This window comes from Mustela putorius, unplaced genomic scaffold (assembly GCF_011764305.1).
Source record: "Mustela putorius furo isolate JIRA1106 unplaced genomic scaffold, ASM1176430v1.1 tig00000421_pilon_pilon_pilon, whole genome shotgun sequence".
Taxonomy (NCBI): Eukaryota; Metazoa; Chordata; class Mammalia; order Carnivora; family Mustelidae; genus Mustela; species Mustela putorius.
The window spans coordinates 5,442,420-5,460,623 of NW_025421375.1; the positions used below are offsets into that span (position 1 = coordinate 5,442,420).

Here is an 18,204-nt window from a genome sequence, read left to right on the forward strand (position 1 = left end):
AGATTATATTAGATGATGTTTCTGAAACGGCTTAAAACTTCTAACCAAATTTTAAAAAGAAACTTTATTATTCCCCTTTTTGTTTGTTTTCTTTAGAAAGTGAGTGAGAAGGTCGGAGGAGCTGAAGGAACCAAGCTAGATGATGACTTCAAAGAAATGGAGCGGGTAAGTTTTCACCACTCAGAGCTCCATTTGATGTGTAGTTGTCTAACCTACTGAGAGGGGAAGGGGAAACTGCTCTCCTCTGGGACCTGAAAATGCATTTTGTTATTTTAAAAGATACTCTCCTTTTAGTGTCTATTTTTAAAGAGAAGATGCAAAGTATCCAGTCTTCCCTTTGCACTACCCTGAGAACAAAGCCTCTGCAAAGGAGATATATCGTAACATAATTTCCTGGTGGATTTTATCATTACTTTCCCAAACAGGGATAACATGAAGTTGTGTTTGAATCGGGGGTGAGGTGGGAAGGAAATCAGGGAAGGCAGGGGATAGTGTGCCAAGTGTCTGGGGAGAGTCTTAATCATTGCCTGGCTTGGGGAATGATTGGGCAATGTTCAGATGTTTGTGTGAAGATCCAAACAAAGAGAATTCCTAAGTACTTTGTGCCTTGTCTTTTTCAGTTTTTTCCCCCCACTTTGGAGTTCATTGATGAATTCAACAAATTCTTGTTTTGTGCCTCCTATAAGCCAAGAATGTAGGATACAGTAGTGAACTGATAAACAACGTTCCTGACTGCTTCAAGTTCATAGTCTAGAGGGGAAGGCAACTTTGGGCAAATGCTGACCAGTGTGGCTAGTGTAACAATATGGTGCTGGAGAAGCTTGAAACAGAGGAAGCACACTCACACAGGGTGGTTATAGAAAGCCTTCCTGCTATTCCAATGATGATGTGGAGCGTAAGAGTTACTAGAGACTCAAATGTTTCTGGTAGAAGAAACAGCAAGAAAGAACAGGTCACATTTGAGTTCCTGGGGTGGGGGGAGTCACCAAGGGACGAGGGTCTTGTGAAATGAGGCTGTGTAGTTTTTACCTAATTGGTCATCCGGGCTAAGTTCTTTTTTTTTTTTTTTAAGATTTTATTTATTTATTTGACAGACAGAGATCACAAGTAGGCAGACAGGCAGGCAGAGAGAGAGAGAGAGGAAGGGAAGCAGGCTCCCTGCCGAGCAGAGAGCCCGATGCGGGGCTCAATTCCAGGACCCTGGGATCATGACCTGAGCTGAAGGCAGAGGCTTAACCCACTGAGCCACCCAGGCACCACCATCCGGGCTAAGTTCTTGACTTGGACCTTCCTGAGAGCATAGGTACCCATGAAAGAGGAGATTTAATATAAGAGTCCAGCCAAAAGTCTGGGAAGCCAGCTTCTTACACCTAATGCCTGACAGCTGTTTGCCCCAGTGGAGTTACTGAAGTCTGCATTGCTCCTTATTTCTCATCTCTGGACAGTTCTAAGTACCACCTGATCTTTAGCCTCTGCTGTTCATAGTTCTGGAAATGGTATTTTACCCATCCATCTTCTGCAGCATCTGAGATCAGACACTGACTCACTTGCCTAGAGTGACTTGCTTCCTCCGCTCCCTGTAATATTTGAATTCCTCACCCCTCATAAGGAGCAGCTTGTGGGTCTGCTAGTTTGCACCAACCTCTGTCTCCACCCATTATTTCTTGATCCCCTTAGCCTTTGAATCCTCCCTTTTCCCTAAGGAAGGAATTTATAGCATGCCTCCCCACTGCCATGTTGTTAATGACAGATTAGTCAGGCATTTAGGAATTTAGAACAAGAAGTCAGAATTTGAGTTCAGCTTTCAACATCTGCCAGGACTACAGATAATAGGTAGGTAGCTCACTGACTAGGTGAAGAGAGTTTTTCCATTTTTTTAAAAGATTTTATTTATTTATTTGACAGAAAAAGACACAGTGAGAGGAAACACAAACAGGGGGAATGGGAGAGTGAGAAGTAGGCTTCCCACTAAGCAGGGAGCCCAATGCAGGTTCAATCCCAGGACCCTGGGATCCTGCCCTGAACCGAAGGCAGACACTTAACGACTGAGCCACCCAGATGCCCCAAATTTTCCATTTTTTAGAGGAAACTAAAAAGAAGAGAAAGTTAAGAGAATAGAGTAGAATTTATCACTGAACAACTAATTAAACCTTTGAATCCATGACAGTCTTGCAAACTAATTGAAGGAGGATCTTTTAAATGTTTTACTTCAGGTTAAGATCCAGAAGTATTACTCTGGTTCTGATGGTAAGATTTATTTCTCCTGTTTCCTAGAAAATAATTGACTTCTGGAGTTTTTGTTTCAAAAAATAAATTCTTGGAATTTAAAAAAAAGCGAAACTTCTGCTGATTAAGGAACACACCTACAGTTTTGTATTTGGGTTTATACATAGTAAATTCAGAGATCTACATTTCAGAACAGTATGGATATTCTTTTATTTCATTTCAGTATACACATCTTTTTTGTCTTACCTGTGCCTCTGTGCAAATTTTACAGTCCCTACCCATGCTGAATCTACATTAAAGGTTAAGATTTTTGTAGTAATTGGAAAGGCTGTGTCTTGATTTGGAATCCAAAATCTTTTCTGTCCTGTTAATTTGTTGGTTACTCACAAAAACATTTTATCTCAGTGTTCCCAAGCCTACAAAAGAATCACCTATCCACAGTCGGTTTTCTGATCATCAAGCATTTGGTGTAGAGAGACCTTTTTGTTCAGTTGTGTTCTTAGAGGTGCAATTAGGCAACAAAATGAAGTAAATTAGAGGTTTGCATCAAGCAGCACTCCTGGGAGAAAGAATTGGGTATTCCTAGAGGTTGTTTCTCTAATCAGCCACCCCAGTGCCTCTCCTGCAGAGATGCAGTAAAATCCCACATGTGTCTTTTAGCCCTCACAGCTCCCAGAGCTGACTGGGTAGAATCCTGCAGCTCTGTTGTCTCTGCAAGAGCCCTGCCTCTAGCCATTTCTTTCCTCCTCTTAAGTGCTTTGCATAGAATTTTTTGTTAGTTTTAAATGGTATCTGTTGCTTACAAGATTTGTTAAGTACAGACTAAATTTCTTACTGTGGTGTAGATATTGTGTAAGGTTTATCGAGAAACTACAGATTTTTTGTCAGGAGGAAGTTCTAGAATTTGAGGGATCCCTAACTCCTCAAATTTCCATCTGTTGCTGCAGTTCTGTATGTGTGTGTGGCCATGTACATGTGTGTGTGATTGTATTCATTCACATGGGATATCTGTAAATGTGTCCTCCATGTGCAAATTGTTATGCTGGGTAGCAGGAATATGAAGATAAGTCACAGGGCCTGCTTTCAAGGGGTTTCCAATTTTGATGGAAGAAATGGGCACATAAATCATGTGGTTTACAGGACATGGTGCTTGGTGCCCTGTGGAGGATTTCCATGAAAGATAGGTTGATTTCATGGAAGAAAGACAGGTGGAAGCTTTCTAGGGAAGAAGATGTCTGAGCTAAACCCTGCAATATTCTTTTCCCTCTGCATGTGTGGGTAATACAGAATTCCAAATCATGGGGTATAGTACCTCTTTTTGCAGCCTAAAAAGTGTCCTGGGAAATCCCTTTTTTTGAAGCCAGAAGAGGTCCTAGGGTTGGAAATGTGGCTAGGTACCATTTCAGCGAGAATAGATTTCTTCTGAAGGGTAACCTCAAGTTTTAAGATATGCGTGCAAAAGAAGACATCCAGATGGCCAACAGACACATGAAAAAGTGCTCCATATCACTCAGCATCAGGGAAATAAAAATCAAAACCACAATGAGATATCACCTCACACCAGTCAGGATGGCTAAAATCAACAAGACAGGAAATGACAGATGCTGGAGAGGATGTGGAGAAAGGGGAACCCTCCTACACTGTTGGTGGGAATGCAAGCTGGTGCAGCCACTCTGGAAAACAGCATGGAGGTTCCTCAAAATGTTGAAAATAGAACTGCCCTATGACCCAGCAATTGCACTATTGGGTATTTACCCTAAAGATACAAACGTAGTGATCCAAAGGGGCACGTGCACCCGAATGTTTATAGCAGCAATGTCCACAATAGCCAAACTATGGAAAGAACCTAGATGTCCATCAACAGACGAATGGATCAAGAAGATGTAGTATATATACACAATGGAATACTATGCAGCCATCAAAAGAAATGAAATCTTGCCATTTGCAACAACATGGATGGAACTAGAGCGTATCATGCTTAGCGAAACAAGTCAAGCGGAGAAAGACAACTATCATATGATCTCCCTGATATGAGGAAGTGGTGATGCAACATGGGGGCTTAAGTGGGTAGAAGAAGAATCAATGAAACAAGATGGGATTGGGAGGGAGACAAACCATAAGTGACTCTTAATCTCACAAAACAAACTGAGGGTTGCTGGGGGGAGGGGATTTGGGAGAAGGGGGTGGGATTATGGACATTGGGGAGGGTATGTGCTTTGGTGAGTGCTGTGAAGTGTGTAAACCTGGTGATTCACAGACCTGTACCCCTGGGGATAAAAATATATGTTTATAAGAAAAAAAAGATATGCGTGCAAGATGTTGGGAAATAGTGGGAAGAATGCCATTCCTTATGAGAGTGAGAAGAGTGGGTTATTTGCAGAGTGAGCTGTGGGGAAAATGCTGATAGGAGAATGTCCATGGTCATTATCTTCATACATTTAATTGGTCATTGGTTACATCTTTCTATCCAGCTCCAAGCGGTAAAAATAGAATTAATGAGTAGAAACTCTAGAGACAGAGAGTTAGACTCAGTGTAAGAAAGAGCTTTTGACTGTCAGAGCTGCTTTAAAAAAAAGCCATAGCTATAACTGAATTCCCTATCACTGCCCATGTTTAAACAGTGGCAAAAACCACAGTGTGACAGTGGTGTGAGACACACCAGTCATCATCTTTTTTGAGTTTTGTGGCAAATAATTTGTTACTAATAATATCACATTTTTAATAATACCACTTCATTGAATTCTGGTGGTTTATATCAAGTAAAGGAGAAAGGTATAAAGTCCCAGCCAGCAGGCTCAGAGTACCACCTATCTGAGTGCACCTGTGGGTGTCTGGCATGCCCGTACATGTCTTCATGGATTAGGTAGTGAAACAAGGTAGGATTTACTGTACTAAGACCCTCAGTCACTGGCATAGACTTGTAAGATGGGTGAGAGCCCCAGACAAGATGAGCTTTAAAGATACCTTTCTACTGATCCTGAAATTCAGGGGATGTCAAGTTTCCTCTCAGTGATGTGTTTACAATACACTTCCATGCTAATATTCATTAAAGGTAATGCCTAAGAAGATTAACCAAAAAAAAAAAAAAAAAAGGAAGAAGAAGAAAAAGAAATACACTGGGGAAATTTCAGCCTAATGCCTTGTTTATTTTTATTTTTATTTTTCAACACACTACTAATCAGGCTTTCTGAATACCAAATAACTGCTATACACAGAGCAATTTGGGAACAGGTACATTAATTCTTCCAAGTCAATAGGGAACTATTAAAACATCCTTATTGGGCCAGTGTATATCTTACTGCCAGACAAACTTTCCCAGGGAGCTGTTTCACTATGTCTCTGTGACTTGCTTAATTAGGTGTCTCATTCAGGGTTCACATCCACTTCAAGTGGATGTGTGTACATTTTTAATAGGTTCATTTTCTTCAGTTATGGAAAAATGAAGAATTTGAAAAGATTTTAGTGTTTTATAGGACACATTAACATTTTTTTTTATGAGACCACTCTGAGTTACCCCATGTCCAAGTGGATGTTTAATTCATCTATTTATTATTCACCACCAAACCCAAAAACTGTTCTCCATTTTCAGACACCTATTTTTTTCTTAAACTCTGCTACTACATCCCTGTGACAGGATCTGGGATGATGAGGTATATGCTGGTAGAAAGTCCTACCTTTAATCCTCTTGGGGCCCCACAAAGAATGCTGTGTACTTCATGTGTGTTGTCACCTAGGTTCAGGATGCAATGACTACTTTTCCACTCATGGAAAAGATAATATTCAGATGTCTCAGAACAAAAGCTCCATTCTAGCCATTCCAGTACCCCTGGGTTCTCTTGTTATCTCTAGAGGCTGAAGCAACTGGTGAAATGACCAGCATCCACAGGTTCAGTGTGACACACATTGGTAAAAAATAAAGCCATAGCAAGAGGTTGGCAGACTCTTTCCATAAGCATAGCGGGCTTTGAGGGTCAGAGGGCCTCTGCTGTAACTTCTCACTCCTGCTGAAGAGGAACAGCAACTACTGATGACCTGAAAGGAAGGAGCATCACTGTGTTCCAGTTCCAGAAGACACAGAAATTTGAATCTCCTATAATTACTATGTGCAATGAAATATGATTTTTAATTTGAAATTGTCCAACTATTTTTAAAATATAAAAACAACTAGTGGCCCAGATTTTGCCTAATGGCCCCAGTTCTTGAGGAAAAATGGTCTAGTGAGTAGACTGGGTTAAGAGGGCTACTTTTCTCTCTACTCAAAGTTCAGATCACAAGACTGGAGAGTGGAGGAAGAACCTGCTGACTCCAAAGTATGACAGTTGCTAAAATCCTGGTGTTGGGAAAACTGAAAAAAAGACAAGAAGGAGATTTGTCTATGCTTTTACCTTCAGAAAAACAAAACAAAACAAAACAAAAAACTTATATTGAATTTTTATGTCCTGAAAACATACCTATTTTTATATATATTTACAGTTTTGCCTCTAAACAGCCTTTGCCAGAGGCACCCTACACCTGTCTAGACAAGGCTAGTTACAGAAATGGTGTCTCAGCAGCTCACAGAAATGGGAGTTGGGATTTAGGATGCATCAAAATTTATTTTCAAGTAATGGGAAAATTTGGGAATTGAGGAAATCCATGAGCTGTATGTTCTAAGTTCAGAGCCTAACTGCTGTTCTTAAATGGGAATGAACTCTTGCAAGTTAGGATAAATTATTTAAGTGGAAATCTTTGTTCATATTAATTATATCAGACCTATTAATAAGAGAATATGTGCTTGGACATTGCCAGTTTAAGTATATAAATAGCTTCCTGACAAGTACCTAATGAGGCACACTCAGGGTACTCATAGGATAATAGCCCTCAGCCTGTCCATGACTGACACAGTATAGTTTAGCAAGAAGACTCCCAGACATTATTACCAAGGGTAGAGATGGAGAATCTGGTCAGCCTCCCGCCTGCAGCTGGCCCTTGGACTGTTGAGTTCCTTCAGTGGTCTTTCTTAGAAAACCTCTGACCCATGGCCTTTGAACTGCTTTTCTTCCCCTCATTGCCATAGTGGATGTGTGACACCAGACAGTTCATTTGCCTTCTCTAGGTTCGAACTTGCACATCCAAAACATGAAGGCTTTGGATTAGATTTAACACTGGGTGGTCTCTATTATGTTCTTTATCAAGTGCTATCTGTCGCTGTAAAATCAAGAGCAAGACTCCTGTGGATGAATTTGCTAATCGGCTGTTCCCTGTTTGAGGTACGTCTTGATAACACAATACACAAATGATTATATTGGATGAAGCTGTTCTCAGAAGTGGATTTCAAGCGAATTTTATTTAACACTCTGATCAAAAAGGTTTGGCTAGAGCTGGTTTTATGGTGATGTCTAGCTTAGGTAACTAAAAGTGTCAAAATCTGCTTCTTTGGACACAAAGTCTCTAAAGATCTAAGGGTGGTATGGGCTCCTTCCTGAAAGATTTTGGTCAGACCACAGGAGACACTGGATAGCTTTTATTCCTACTTCCCTTTGAAGATTGAATCCCACCTGGGAAACAGACTTCATGCTCTAATATTGGCATCTCTGTTGTCTCAGTGCCCTCCCTGAGACCACTGGCTTTAGCCAAACTAGTGGCTTGTATTAATAGAGTCCAAGTAATTGAGCTCTCTATTTAAGGAGTCCAGAAGGGAGAGGGGGTTCCATGCCCCAAATGAGAACCATTTTTCATTTCTTCTCTGCTGACCCCTCTGTGGACCACTCCAAATACATGCTTGTAGAACCCAGCCTCTGTAGAGAAGTCCGTGTACCTGAGGGCATGTGGTCAAACAACTCAATGTGGGAGTCTCCCTTTTGTGGAGGCCCAAAATACCCAAAATAGAATAGTCTTTGTGGATAAACTTTCCACAGATTTTGAGGACTTCAAGAAAAAATACCCCGAAGATGGAATGGGACATGTTTTCGCCCTGGTCCTGTGTTGTTAGCCACTGCCAGATCCCCAGCCCAATCCGGAAGATGTCCCAAAGAGCCTTGAAGCTCTAACTTGGACTCTGTCTTCATTTGGGAGGTGTTCTTTTTGCCCATCTTTCTATGAGGAGCTTATACTTTCAAGAAGTTATAGGGTAATAGTTAAGAACATGGACACTGGAGCCAGAATCAGGTGAGTTGCTTAACCTCTGTATATCTATTTTACAGGGTTTCTGATGATTAAATGAGTTCAGATATTTAAAGCCCATTAGAATGACTTTTGACAAACAGAAAACACTTTATGGTGGTGGTGGAAGTAAATATTACGGAGGGCTGGAGTGGGAGAAAGTTAGAAATTAGTTAACAGCAGATGACTTTGGAATATCACAGGGCCAGTGGACAGTTAAGTTCCTCCTCTGGCTCCTTCTCTTAGAAACCTTGAACTTTGGGATGGTTTATTCCCATCACAGCCACACAAGACTGTTGGATACACATTTGACCTCCAGTTCCTTCATCCCTATCATATAGTCTTAAGGAGATCTACGTTTCCCTCCTGTCATGCATGTAACATGGACTTTCAGCATGTTTGTTGTGCAAACAACCTTTTATTCACTTCCATGACTTCCATGAGTGTGTAATGCATGGTTGGTATTCTGATAATACTGCCAGTACCTCCACTTATGGCCTCACAAGTCCTGTACTGCACAACTCCAGGAACCCTTGTTCACTTCTGTACTAAACATGACTTGGTACATGCTCAAATCTAAGGCCTCCCACAAACTCAGGTCAACCAGAAGGACCTGATACAGGGTTCTTATGTAGGCTGGCACCTCTTGAATAGGAGTGCTTCTTAAGGTAATTTTATACCATGATGACCACACGAGAAAAGTGGTTTCTTCTATTAATTGCAGTAAGAAGAAACTCCTTACACAAAAATATGACTGCCATGAAATGGGATATTGTTAAGTATTGAAAAACCAAACTGAACAATAAAATATGCTGTTGGAATTTGGTTTTGTTTCTAATTATGAAAGACACTTATCCCATTCATAAAAGGCTGATTTTGTATGTAGGTGCAGTACATTTCTGAAAAATTTCTTAGAATTGAGGGAGGAGCCCTTGAACTCCAGTTAAAACAAAACAATGAAGCCCCCATGGACTTGAGAGCTAGAATTCTACCATCAGTGATTTCTTTTACTCACATCTATATCATATATCCCATCACATACCTTGGGTAGGAGGATGTACTTGTTTTTATTAGTTAGATACCCTGTCAAGTGGAGTGAGTGAGTGGGCCACACGTGGATATGGAAAGGATTTTACTAGAGAACATAGAGTGGGCTATTACAGACTCTCCATTAGGGAGGAGGGCCCGAAAGAGAGAGGGAATGTTGGCCTGCTGAACACAAATGCTGACCGTTCAAAATTTTGCAGAGATGGACTTGAGGATTGAGATTTTTACTTGGAATTAACCAAAAGTTTAAAGATTGATTAGAAGTGTTTGTTTAAGGGGCGCCTGGGTGGCTCAGTGGGTTAAAGCCTCTGCCTTCGGCTCAGGTCATGATCTCGGGGTCCTGGGATCGAGCCCCGCATCGAGCCCTGCATCGAGCTCTCTGCTCAGTGGGGAGCCTGCTTCCTCCTCTCTCTCTGCCTGCCCCTCTGCCTACTTGTGATCTCTGTCTGTCAAATAAATAAATAAAATCTTAAAAAAAAAAAGAGAGAAGCATTTGCTTAAGAATTTTATATACTTAGGATATTCTGAGAAGTTAAAACTGTCCATCCATAAACAGAGTTGATGTTGCATATTTCTTTTTTTCTGTCCCTGAAACCTGCCACCATGCCTGGCCCACTGCAGACAACCCATAAATGCCTCTGGGGCAAAATATGATTCATGATCTCCACGTTCTTTTTTCTTTTTCTTTCTCTTTTAAATTTCTACTTGTGTTTATTTTATGCTAAATGTATTCATGGGCCATATGTTTTTATTCCTTTGGTTTTTACTTTTTTTTTTCCTTTGGTGTGTGTGTATGCACACATGTGTACATGCAGCCTCCTCTCCTGGTTTGGGAGCAGTTCTTTTCAGCAAGAATCATCTCAGGGAAGCAGAGTGAGCTTATGTAGGGCTTAATCTATGAGCTCTTTAAACTTGGGATTCACCTTAGGGGTCTTGCTCACATGGACGTGCTCAATGACTAGAGAATCTACATCAAGAACCTTGAGTTCAGTGTTACTCCTGCATTTTTAAACACGTACAGTGAAAATTCAGTATCTTATTGGGCTTGGGACCTGTGTCCGGCCCTACTGTTTGGCCTGGGCACATCTGCCATCTCCAGTATCATATCTCCCATCTGGTAACAATGGGATAGCGCATATTAATTCTATAAAGTGACATAATTTTGGTGGCTTTTGGGTGTGTGTACCTTCTATGGCTTGGACAGTTTCCAGGGTATTCTTAAAGTGAACATGGAGATTTGAACCTCTTGATTTGCACGATTGTATGTGTGGGGGGGGGGGGGTTGGGTGAAGTTAAAATGAACTACTTTCAGAGACCACCTCAGGCCCATAGGGCAAGAGGAAGCTATCTCCCCCTTATTTTGCCTGAAGATAGTAAAGTAGATTTTGAAACAGATTTTAGGAAATTCCTGGTTCCTCTTTCAGTAACTAGGGTTTCCACCCTTGATGGAGCCTAGCTGAATGTGAAGCGACTCTTCCTTCCTGAGCCTCTCCAGCTCCTCCCTGCCCCCACCCCCTGCTCTGTTTTAGCACCTGTGGTTGTTATTCAAGCAAAACGTGGGTGCTACAGCTAATAGTTCTTGTCACTTAGAACATCTCTTTTTTCATTTCAGAAGGTGGATGTCACCAGCAGGGCTGTGATGGAAATAATGACCAAAACAATTGAATACCTTCAACCCAATCCAGGTAAGGGATTGCTTTATGCTTTCAGGATGTCCCTCCAGGTAACTTTTAGTTTCTCTTTGATCGACATTTAGGTTTGGTGTGCTTCTCCTTCCTCAGCCCTCCTTTCTGGAGCTTCAGTGACTTTCCTGTATAGCACCTTTGGTGGTAGGTTTCAGGGACAGAAAAGGACAGAAAATGAGGGAGAACCTCTTAAGGCTAACATCAAAGTAACTGGAGCATTCTGGGATATTTTGTCTGACCCTAGTGTATTTAACAAATAGCATAGAATGGACATCTTGGATGGCACACCATGTCAGGGTAGCTGCAAGCTGTTAGCCATCAAACTTAAATTTTCAAGGGATGGTAAGAAAGAATTGGGATATTTTAAGATAAGATCTAGTAATTTCCAGAAGGCTTGAAAGAGTAGGAAGTTCTTGTGAAATACAGAGGGTTTCTGTTCATACAGCATCACTAGAGATTTTGGAGAGTTGTTCTTAATTCCAATGCCTCTCTGAGTATATGGCTGGTTAACATTTGTTCCTGCTAACTTGCTATGCTCCCAGAGAGGGAAGTTGTAATAGAGATAATGGATCTACCCCTTGAAAGGAGAACCAGGCAGAACTGAGCAGTGTCTGTAGACACAAGGTATAACAAAGCAGAATGGTCTATGTCATCGATCTTCCCACTCCTCTTCCTGACATCAGTTCCTAACGCAGAGTATAGAAAGGATGGAGAAAGCCTTGAGGCAAGGCTGAATGTATTTACGTGAGAAGTATGAGTATTTAGAAAACTGCTCACTTTTAGAACTAGGTTCTTTTGGAGTTTCAGGTTAGGAGTCTAGTGTCTTTGGTGTTTCTGGGGAGGGTGGTCTAGACACTGTGTCACCCCCAGTGTGTTTGGACACAGAGCACGAGTGGCAAGAGATGAGAAAAGAAGGTTGGGGTAAGAGGAACGAGTGAAATCGGAAGTATTGACTAGTTCTCTACTGCCTCCTGCTGCTAGCCGAGCTCTCAACCAACATTTATTTACCTGTGAGAGCACAGCTGCTGTTTCGAAGATGAACAAACTTTATAGGAATAACATTCTTGATTTTTATTCTTTTTAAAATACATAAGAGATGGGATTACGTAAGGAAGAAAATACAGAAGTAAGTATAGTAAGGTATAGGAACTAGGAATGTAGCCTGATTGTGAACCAAATGACTAGCAGATTAGACAAAGAATACAAAAATGAAGTTCCTAAATTTTATCAGAGCCACATTCATGACCTTTATATTCATTCCACAGACATGCAAGGATCTCTTAGGTGGTCATTTATTTCTTAGTATTCCTATCACAACTATGATAGGTCAGGTTCTGAAGAGAGATGCTCACCCTGTCTCACCATAAGAAATCATTGAATAAGGGCAAAAAACTTGTATTTTCATTTTTGCATAGAATTCTGAAGTGCTCTCTGATCTCCTGGGATTTATATATGTATTGTGCTCGTAACTCATTGTTGTAGGGTGAAGATAATTATGGAGTAAGGAGGGAAAATAGACTATTTATTGAGCACTAATGCCATTTTTAGGGTGGTGCTAATTATATACACTGTCTCAACTCTGAAAATAACCATTTTTTGTGATTGGAAAAATAATGCATAGTTGAACAATTCATAATTATGGAAAAGCGACTAAAAATCCATCATAAAACACATCCTTAGTGGAAACCATCAGTGTTCTTGACTATAATGGAACTCTGTTGTAGATAGCTACAGTATGTTGAATGGTATGCCCCCTCAAAATTCAGGCCACCCAGAATCTCAGAATATGGCCCTATTTAGAAATAGAGTCTTTACAGATGCAAATAGTTAGTGATCTTGAGACGAACTCATTCTGGAGTTAGTGTGGGCCCTAAAGCAATGATTGGTATCTTTGTAAGAAAGGAAGACACAGAGACATAGGGAAGAAAACCATGTGAAGTGGAGGCTGAGATGAGAGTGATGTGGCCACAAACCAAGGAATTCCAAGAGCCACCAGAAGCTGGAAGAGACAAGGAAAGGATTCTCCCAGACAGCCTCTGTGAAGAACCAACCCTGCAGACACCTTGATACCAAGCTTCTGGCTTCTTGAACTGTAAGAGAGTAAATTTCCTGTTGCATTAACTCACACAGTTTGTGGCAATTTGTTGTGGTAGCCCTAGAAAACTAACACAGTGGGCTAACCTTATTTTCTGTAGGAAGAAACAGGTCCGAAAATTTAAGAAACATTCCCAAAGTCACACATCTTGGAGGGGATGAGGTCAGAATTAGAACCCAAGTTAGAGAGGGTACAACAGAAATTCAGAAAGGAAACAAATTATGGGACTGAGACTTAATTTTATTTTAATAAAAAAGATTACAGAAGGAGGTCATGGGAGAGATAAGAATTTTCAGAAATGACATTTTAAATAAAATGTTTAATGTGCTTACTAGCTGCCAACATGTTTTGTTTTATGGCTGTTTAAAAATTGAATGGACATTTGTCACCAAGAAGAACAATTAAGGCCACCACCAGGCAATCCCAGTTTCATTTCAGAAAAGCGGTTATATACAGGCAGGCCACATATGTGTACAAGTTAGGTCCAGAACAAAACAAAACTTTGTAGGCTTATTCTATGGAATTCGGACGATCTGTATCTAATTGGTCTATGATGGAGATGATTTAGTCCCTCCATCAGTTTCTCATGCTGAGAGCAGACACTTCACTATAGCACTTCTGCAAAGCGGCTTGTTAAGTACACTTGTTCACTATCCAAGTGTCCTTGACAAGGGTATGCAGGATTCTAGCAAACACTCAGAGATCCCCGGCCTTTGGGTACAGAAAAGCAGAAAGAATATTCTCAAACTCATACTTTGAGTCTCTCAGTGACCCCAGGAACTGTGTCAGCCAACATGTTTCCCTAGACACTGGTCCTGAATGAGTGAGATCCAGCTTGGGTCAGGACAGAGCCTAATGCCAACCAACAGATTTACATGGATAGGCTGGTAAGTTCAGAGGAAATTCATGCTTTGAAGGTACTTTGAGAATGAATATCTTTCATTAATTTAGTATTCTGGGATGTGTTCTGGCTTTCAGATCTTGTGGCTTTCATATCTTTTATATTCTTAAAACCCAGTTCCTATTGAAGTGATGACCAAAGAGAGTTTGATTAATTTTCATGCATCTGCAGATATGCTCTACACTGTGTAGGCTCCTTATCCACTCTCGCCTGCTTCCAGAGTGAGGTTTTTAAAAGGAAAATCTGATCAAATCATTATCTTGCATAAAACCTTTCAATAGCTTTTCATTGCTTTTATGATTAGGTTTTAAATCTTCAACATGGCTGAAAGGACCCTCCTCGCGGGGTTGGTTTGCCCTTTCCCCTCTACCTTGGCAGGCACTTAGTACCCTCTGGTGCAGCATAAAGGTCATTTAAAAGCCTTCCTTGACCCCTGACTAGTGAGGTTCCCCTGTCAAGATTCCTGTCACGATTCCAGCTGCCTTTCCCTAATGACACACGCCACACTTACTGTAAATGTGTGTGATGTGTGTGCTTTTGTTTGTCTTCCTCTTGTTGACTCTTCCAGTGTCTAGGGAAACATGTTGGTTGACACAGTTCCTGGGGTCACTGAGAGACTCAAAGTATGAGTTTGAGAATATTCTTTCTGCTTTTCTGTACCCAAAGTCCGGGGATCTCTGAGTGTTTGCTAGAATTCTGTAAGGAGAGAACTGTGCCTGCCTTATGCCCATGCCCAGTCTGCAGGTCAGGTCAAGGCAACTGGTGGCATTCGGGTATTTGAACAAATGAGTTATGAAACACCATTGACAGTCATTGGCTAAAGTGACAAAACTGCCATAATATAAAGAGGAAAAGGAGAGGGGCACCTGGGTGGCTCAGTGGGTTAAAGCCTCTGCCTTCAGTTCAGGTCATGATCCCAGGATCCTGGGTTCAAGCCCCGCATCCGGCTCTCTGCTCAGCGAGAAGCCTGCTTCCCTTCCTCTCTCTCTGCCTGCCTCTCTGCCTACTTGTGATCTCTGTCTGTCAAATAAATAAATAAAAATCTTAAAAAAAAAAAAGAGGAAAAGGAGAAATTCTTGTTTTTCCCTAAACCATCAGTTCTACCCATATAACTAACATTTATCAAATGCATTTATTTTTATGCAAAGACCAACTTTAGATGTTTTAGGGATAAAAACAGGACCAAGATTGGGCTTCAGACCTCTGGTACTTCACAGCTGAGTAGCACAAGATATATACACACTGAGGAGACCTGGAGGGCTTCACAGCGAATTCCTCCTGGAAATTCCAGTTCACTAATGAAGTGAGCAAGGGTAAAGGGGGTCACAGGTTTACAGGTGTGTGCTGTGAAGCAGGGCTTTCAAGAATATAGACCAGAGAGCTGCAAAGTCTTCTACCATGGATTGTGAAATATTCTGAATGGAACAGCATAAACCAGTACAAATTTGCAACCTACTGAGAAATAATTCAGACATGAAAAGTACTGTTACCGATTGGCAGTCCTTGTATTCTTATGGCATAAAAACAAAGACCATTCCAAATATACAAGTCAGTTTTCTTATACAAGTAGTCTGATGCCTTATGGAGAAAAAAGAATAGAAATAAGTTGCAAGCTGCATGTATAATTCTGAATTTTCTAGTAGCCACATTAAAGAGTAAAAGGAAAGGGAAAAACAATTTTAATAATGTGTTTTTAAGAAGAATAAATGAAACAAGATGGGATTGGGAGGGAGACAAACCATAAGTGACTCTTAATCTCACAAAACAAACTGAGGGTTGCCGGGGGGAGGGGGTTTGGGAGAAGGGGGTGGGTTTATGGACATTGGGGAGGGTATGTGATTTGGTGAGTGCTGTGAAGTGTGTAAACCTGGTGATTCACAGACCTGTACCCCTGGGGATAAAAACATATGTTTATCAAAAATAAAAAATTAAAAAAAAAATAATGTGTTTTTAACCCAGTATATCCAGAATTTAACCAATATTAAAATATTGAGAAATTTTACTTTCTTTTTTATTTTTGTGCTATGTTTTGAAATTCATTGTGTTATTTCACACTTACAGCACAACTCAGTTTGGACTAGCCGCACTTCAAATGATTGATAGCCTCATGTGGCTGGTGGTTCCCATAATGGGCAGCTCAGGATAATTTGCCATTCAAGCTATCTATTATATTTTGATACATGTTTGATGTTTAGCTCTTTGGCTTATGTATATTGATGGTGGTTTGTTTGTTTGTTTATTTGTTTTTTCAGTAGAAAAATGAACCCTTGGGGCGCCTGGGTGGCTCAGTGGGTTAAGCCACTGCCTTCGGCTCAGGTCATGATCTCAGGGTCCTGGGATCGAGTCCCGCATCAGGCTCTCTGCTCAGCAGGGAGCCTGCTTCCTCCTCTTTCTCTTTGCCTACATGTAATTTCTCTCTGTCAAATAAATAAATAAAATCTTTAAAAAAAAGAAAAAAAAATGAACCCTTGATTTTAGACTTAGGATATCTTTAATTTTTTTTTTTTAACCTTCTGCAAATCTATTGCATGGCATTTTGCTAGAGATCTTCCCCTGAAATAGAATGATGGACATGACCAGATTGGGCTGTTTCCTTCCCAGTCTTAGCTTAGTGATTGTGACAGAGGTTTTCTCAGTTTGCAGTGAAAAGTTGTTCTGACCCTGAGAAGTTGCATAAGCCTATGCAAATCTCCAAGATGTGTAGATAAAAGCAGTTTGGACATAAGAAGTTACTGTGCGTGGTCAAGGTTTGGTTTTGTACAGAAGTGCTCTTTCCTTGAAAGCCCACATGAGTTAGCGTTCTCCAACATGCCTCAGACTGGGGTATTAAATGGGGATCATTTTGTGTCTTCATAATTTTTTAATAATAGTTTTAAATCTCATTTGTGAAATGTTGCCTGTGGAAGTAAAAGCTGTATTAATTTTGAAATATCTCATTAGTCCCTGAAAAAGATACTACATCAAAATTGCTATACTTCTTTCCCACAGGCTCCTTTCAGAGATGAAAATGTACTGATTATAGGACATTTGGTGACAGTGGGACTGAAATCAATACATGTATTATTTGGCATTTGTGTATTCAAATCTTTGGCTCCACAACATCCTGAAATTGCTATGTTTCCTGAAAGGCAGGTCCTCAGCTGTATTCATCTTGTTTTTCAGGGCTCTTAGCATTGTGCCTGCTTCATTGTTTGCCTTCAGTAGGTCTTCTGATTAGATGCATGAATGAAAGTATCTATTTTTCTCTTAAAGAATAGGGGATATGTTTGGAGTCTGGTAGCCAGAAGTTTTACTTTTCTAAATCCTGACACTGAAGAGTAAGGAAAATGCATAAGGACAGATAACAAAAGTAATTGTGAGGAAAATGTTGCTGCAGTTGAAAGGAATCGGGTTTTTTAGGGATGAAAGAGGAAAATAAGGCAGGTGGTATGTAGTGTCGTCTCTACACTATACTGAACAGGCTGCAGGGTTTTCCTGTTGTCACTGCATCATTGGGAAAAATACTGAAAATGATTAGTTTCCTAGTCTATTTGAGGTCCCTTAAATGATCCGGTTTTAAGTCAGTGGGCACTGGTAGATTACTGATCCTCATTTCTGTGTCTCTAAAGACTGGTAAGCCAGACCTTATAAAATGTACTTAATCATAACAGATATCAGACAATTAACATGTGCATATATGCAGAAAATTAAGCTAATGGAGTCTCACACTAATAGCCTTGAGTCACTGACCCCCTACCTGCGTGTGGTGGTCCAGCTCTCAGTCCCTCCAGGTCCCTTCCCCTCCCTTGCACCCCTGCAGGCTTCCTGGCCTTGTAGTCTCTCTGCGGCTTCACGCTCTTTTCTGCAGCGGGACTTGGCACTTGGTTGTTCCCATCTCCTGGAATGCCCACCTGCCCCTTACTTGACATCTATCCTATTACTCATCTTCCCTGCTTTGTCTTAAATATCACCTCCCCCGAGAGCCATTCCCTGAGTCTCCTCTGAAGCAGCTCCACTCCACTGTTGCATTCTCGTGAGGCCCACACGTGAGTCCCCTTCACAGATCTCTCCACTGCTTCCCGTTTAGAATAGCATTGAAAGTTATTATTGGGATAACGGGGTCGACAGTC

The 18,204-nt window shown here is 40.9% G+C and overlaps 1 protein-coding gene across 2 annotated transcripts in view; it reads left to right on the top strand.

Annotated features, from left to right (window-relative positions):
• SH3GL2 (SH3 domain containing GRB2 like 2, endophilin A1) overlaps window positions 1-18,204 on the top strand; it is a 213,186-nt gene that overhangs the window by 166,000 nt on the left and 28,982 nt on the right. Inside the window, exons 1-3 of one of the 2 annotated variants that reach the window (XM_013063115.2) lie at window positions 97-165; window positions 7,402-7,475; window positions 11,027-11,099. In XM_013063115.2, coding sequence (XP_012918569.1) covers window positions 7,443-7,475; window positions 11,027-11,099 — 106 coding nt within the window. In that variant the 5' untranslated portion in view covers window positions 97-165; window positions 7,402-7,442. Of the gene's footprint in view, window positions 1-96; window positions 166-7,401; window positions 7,476-11,026; window positions 11,100-18,204 lie in introns of those variants that run through there. The other variant, XM_045079654.1, reaches the window with a different exon arrangement.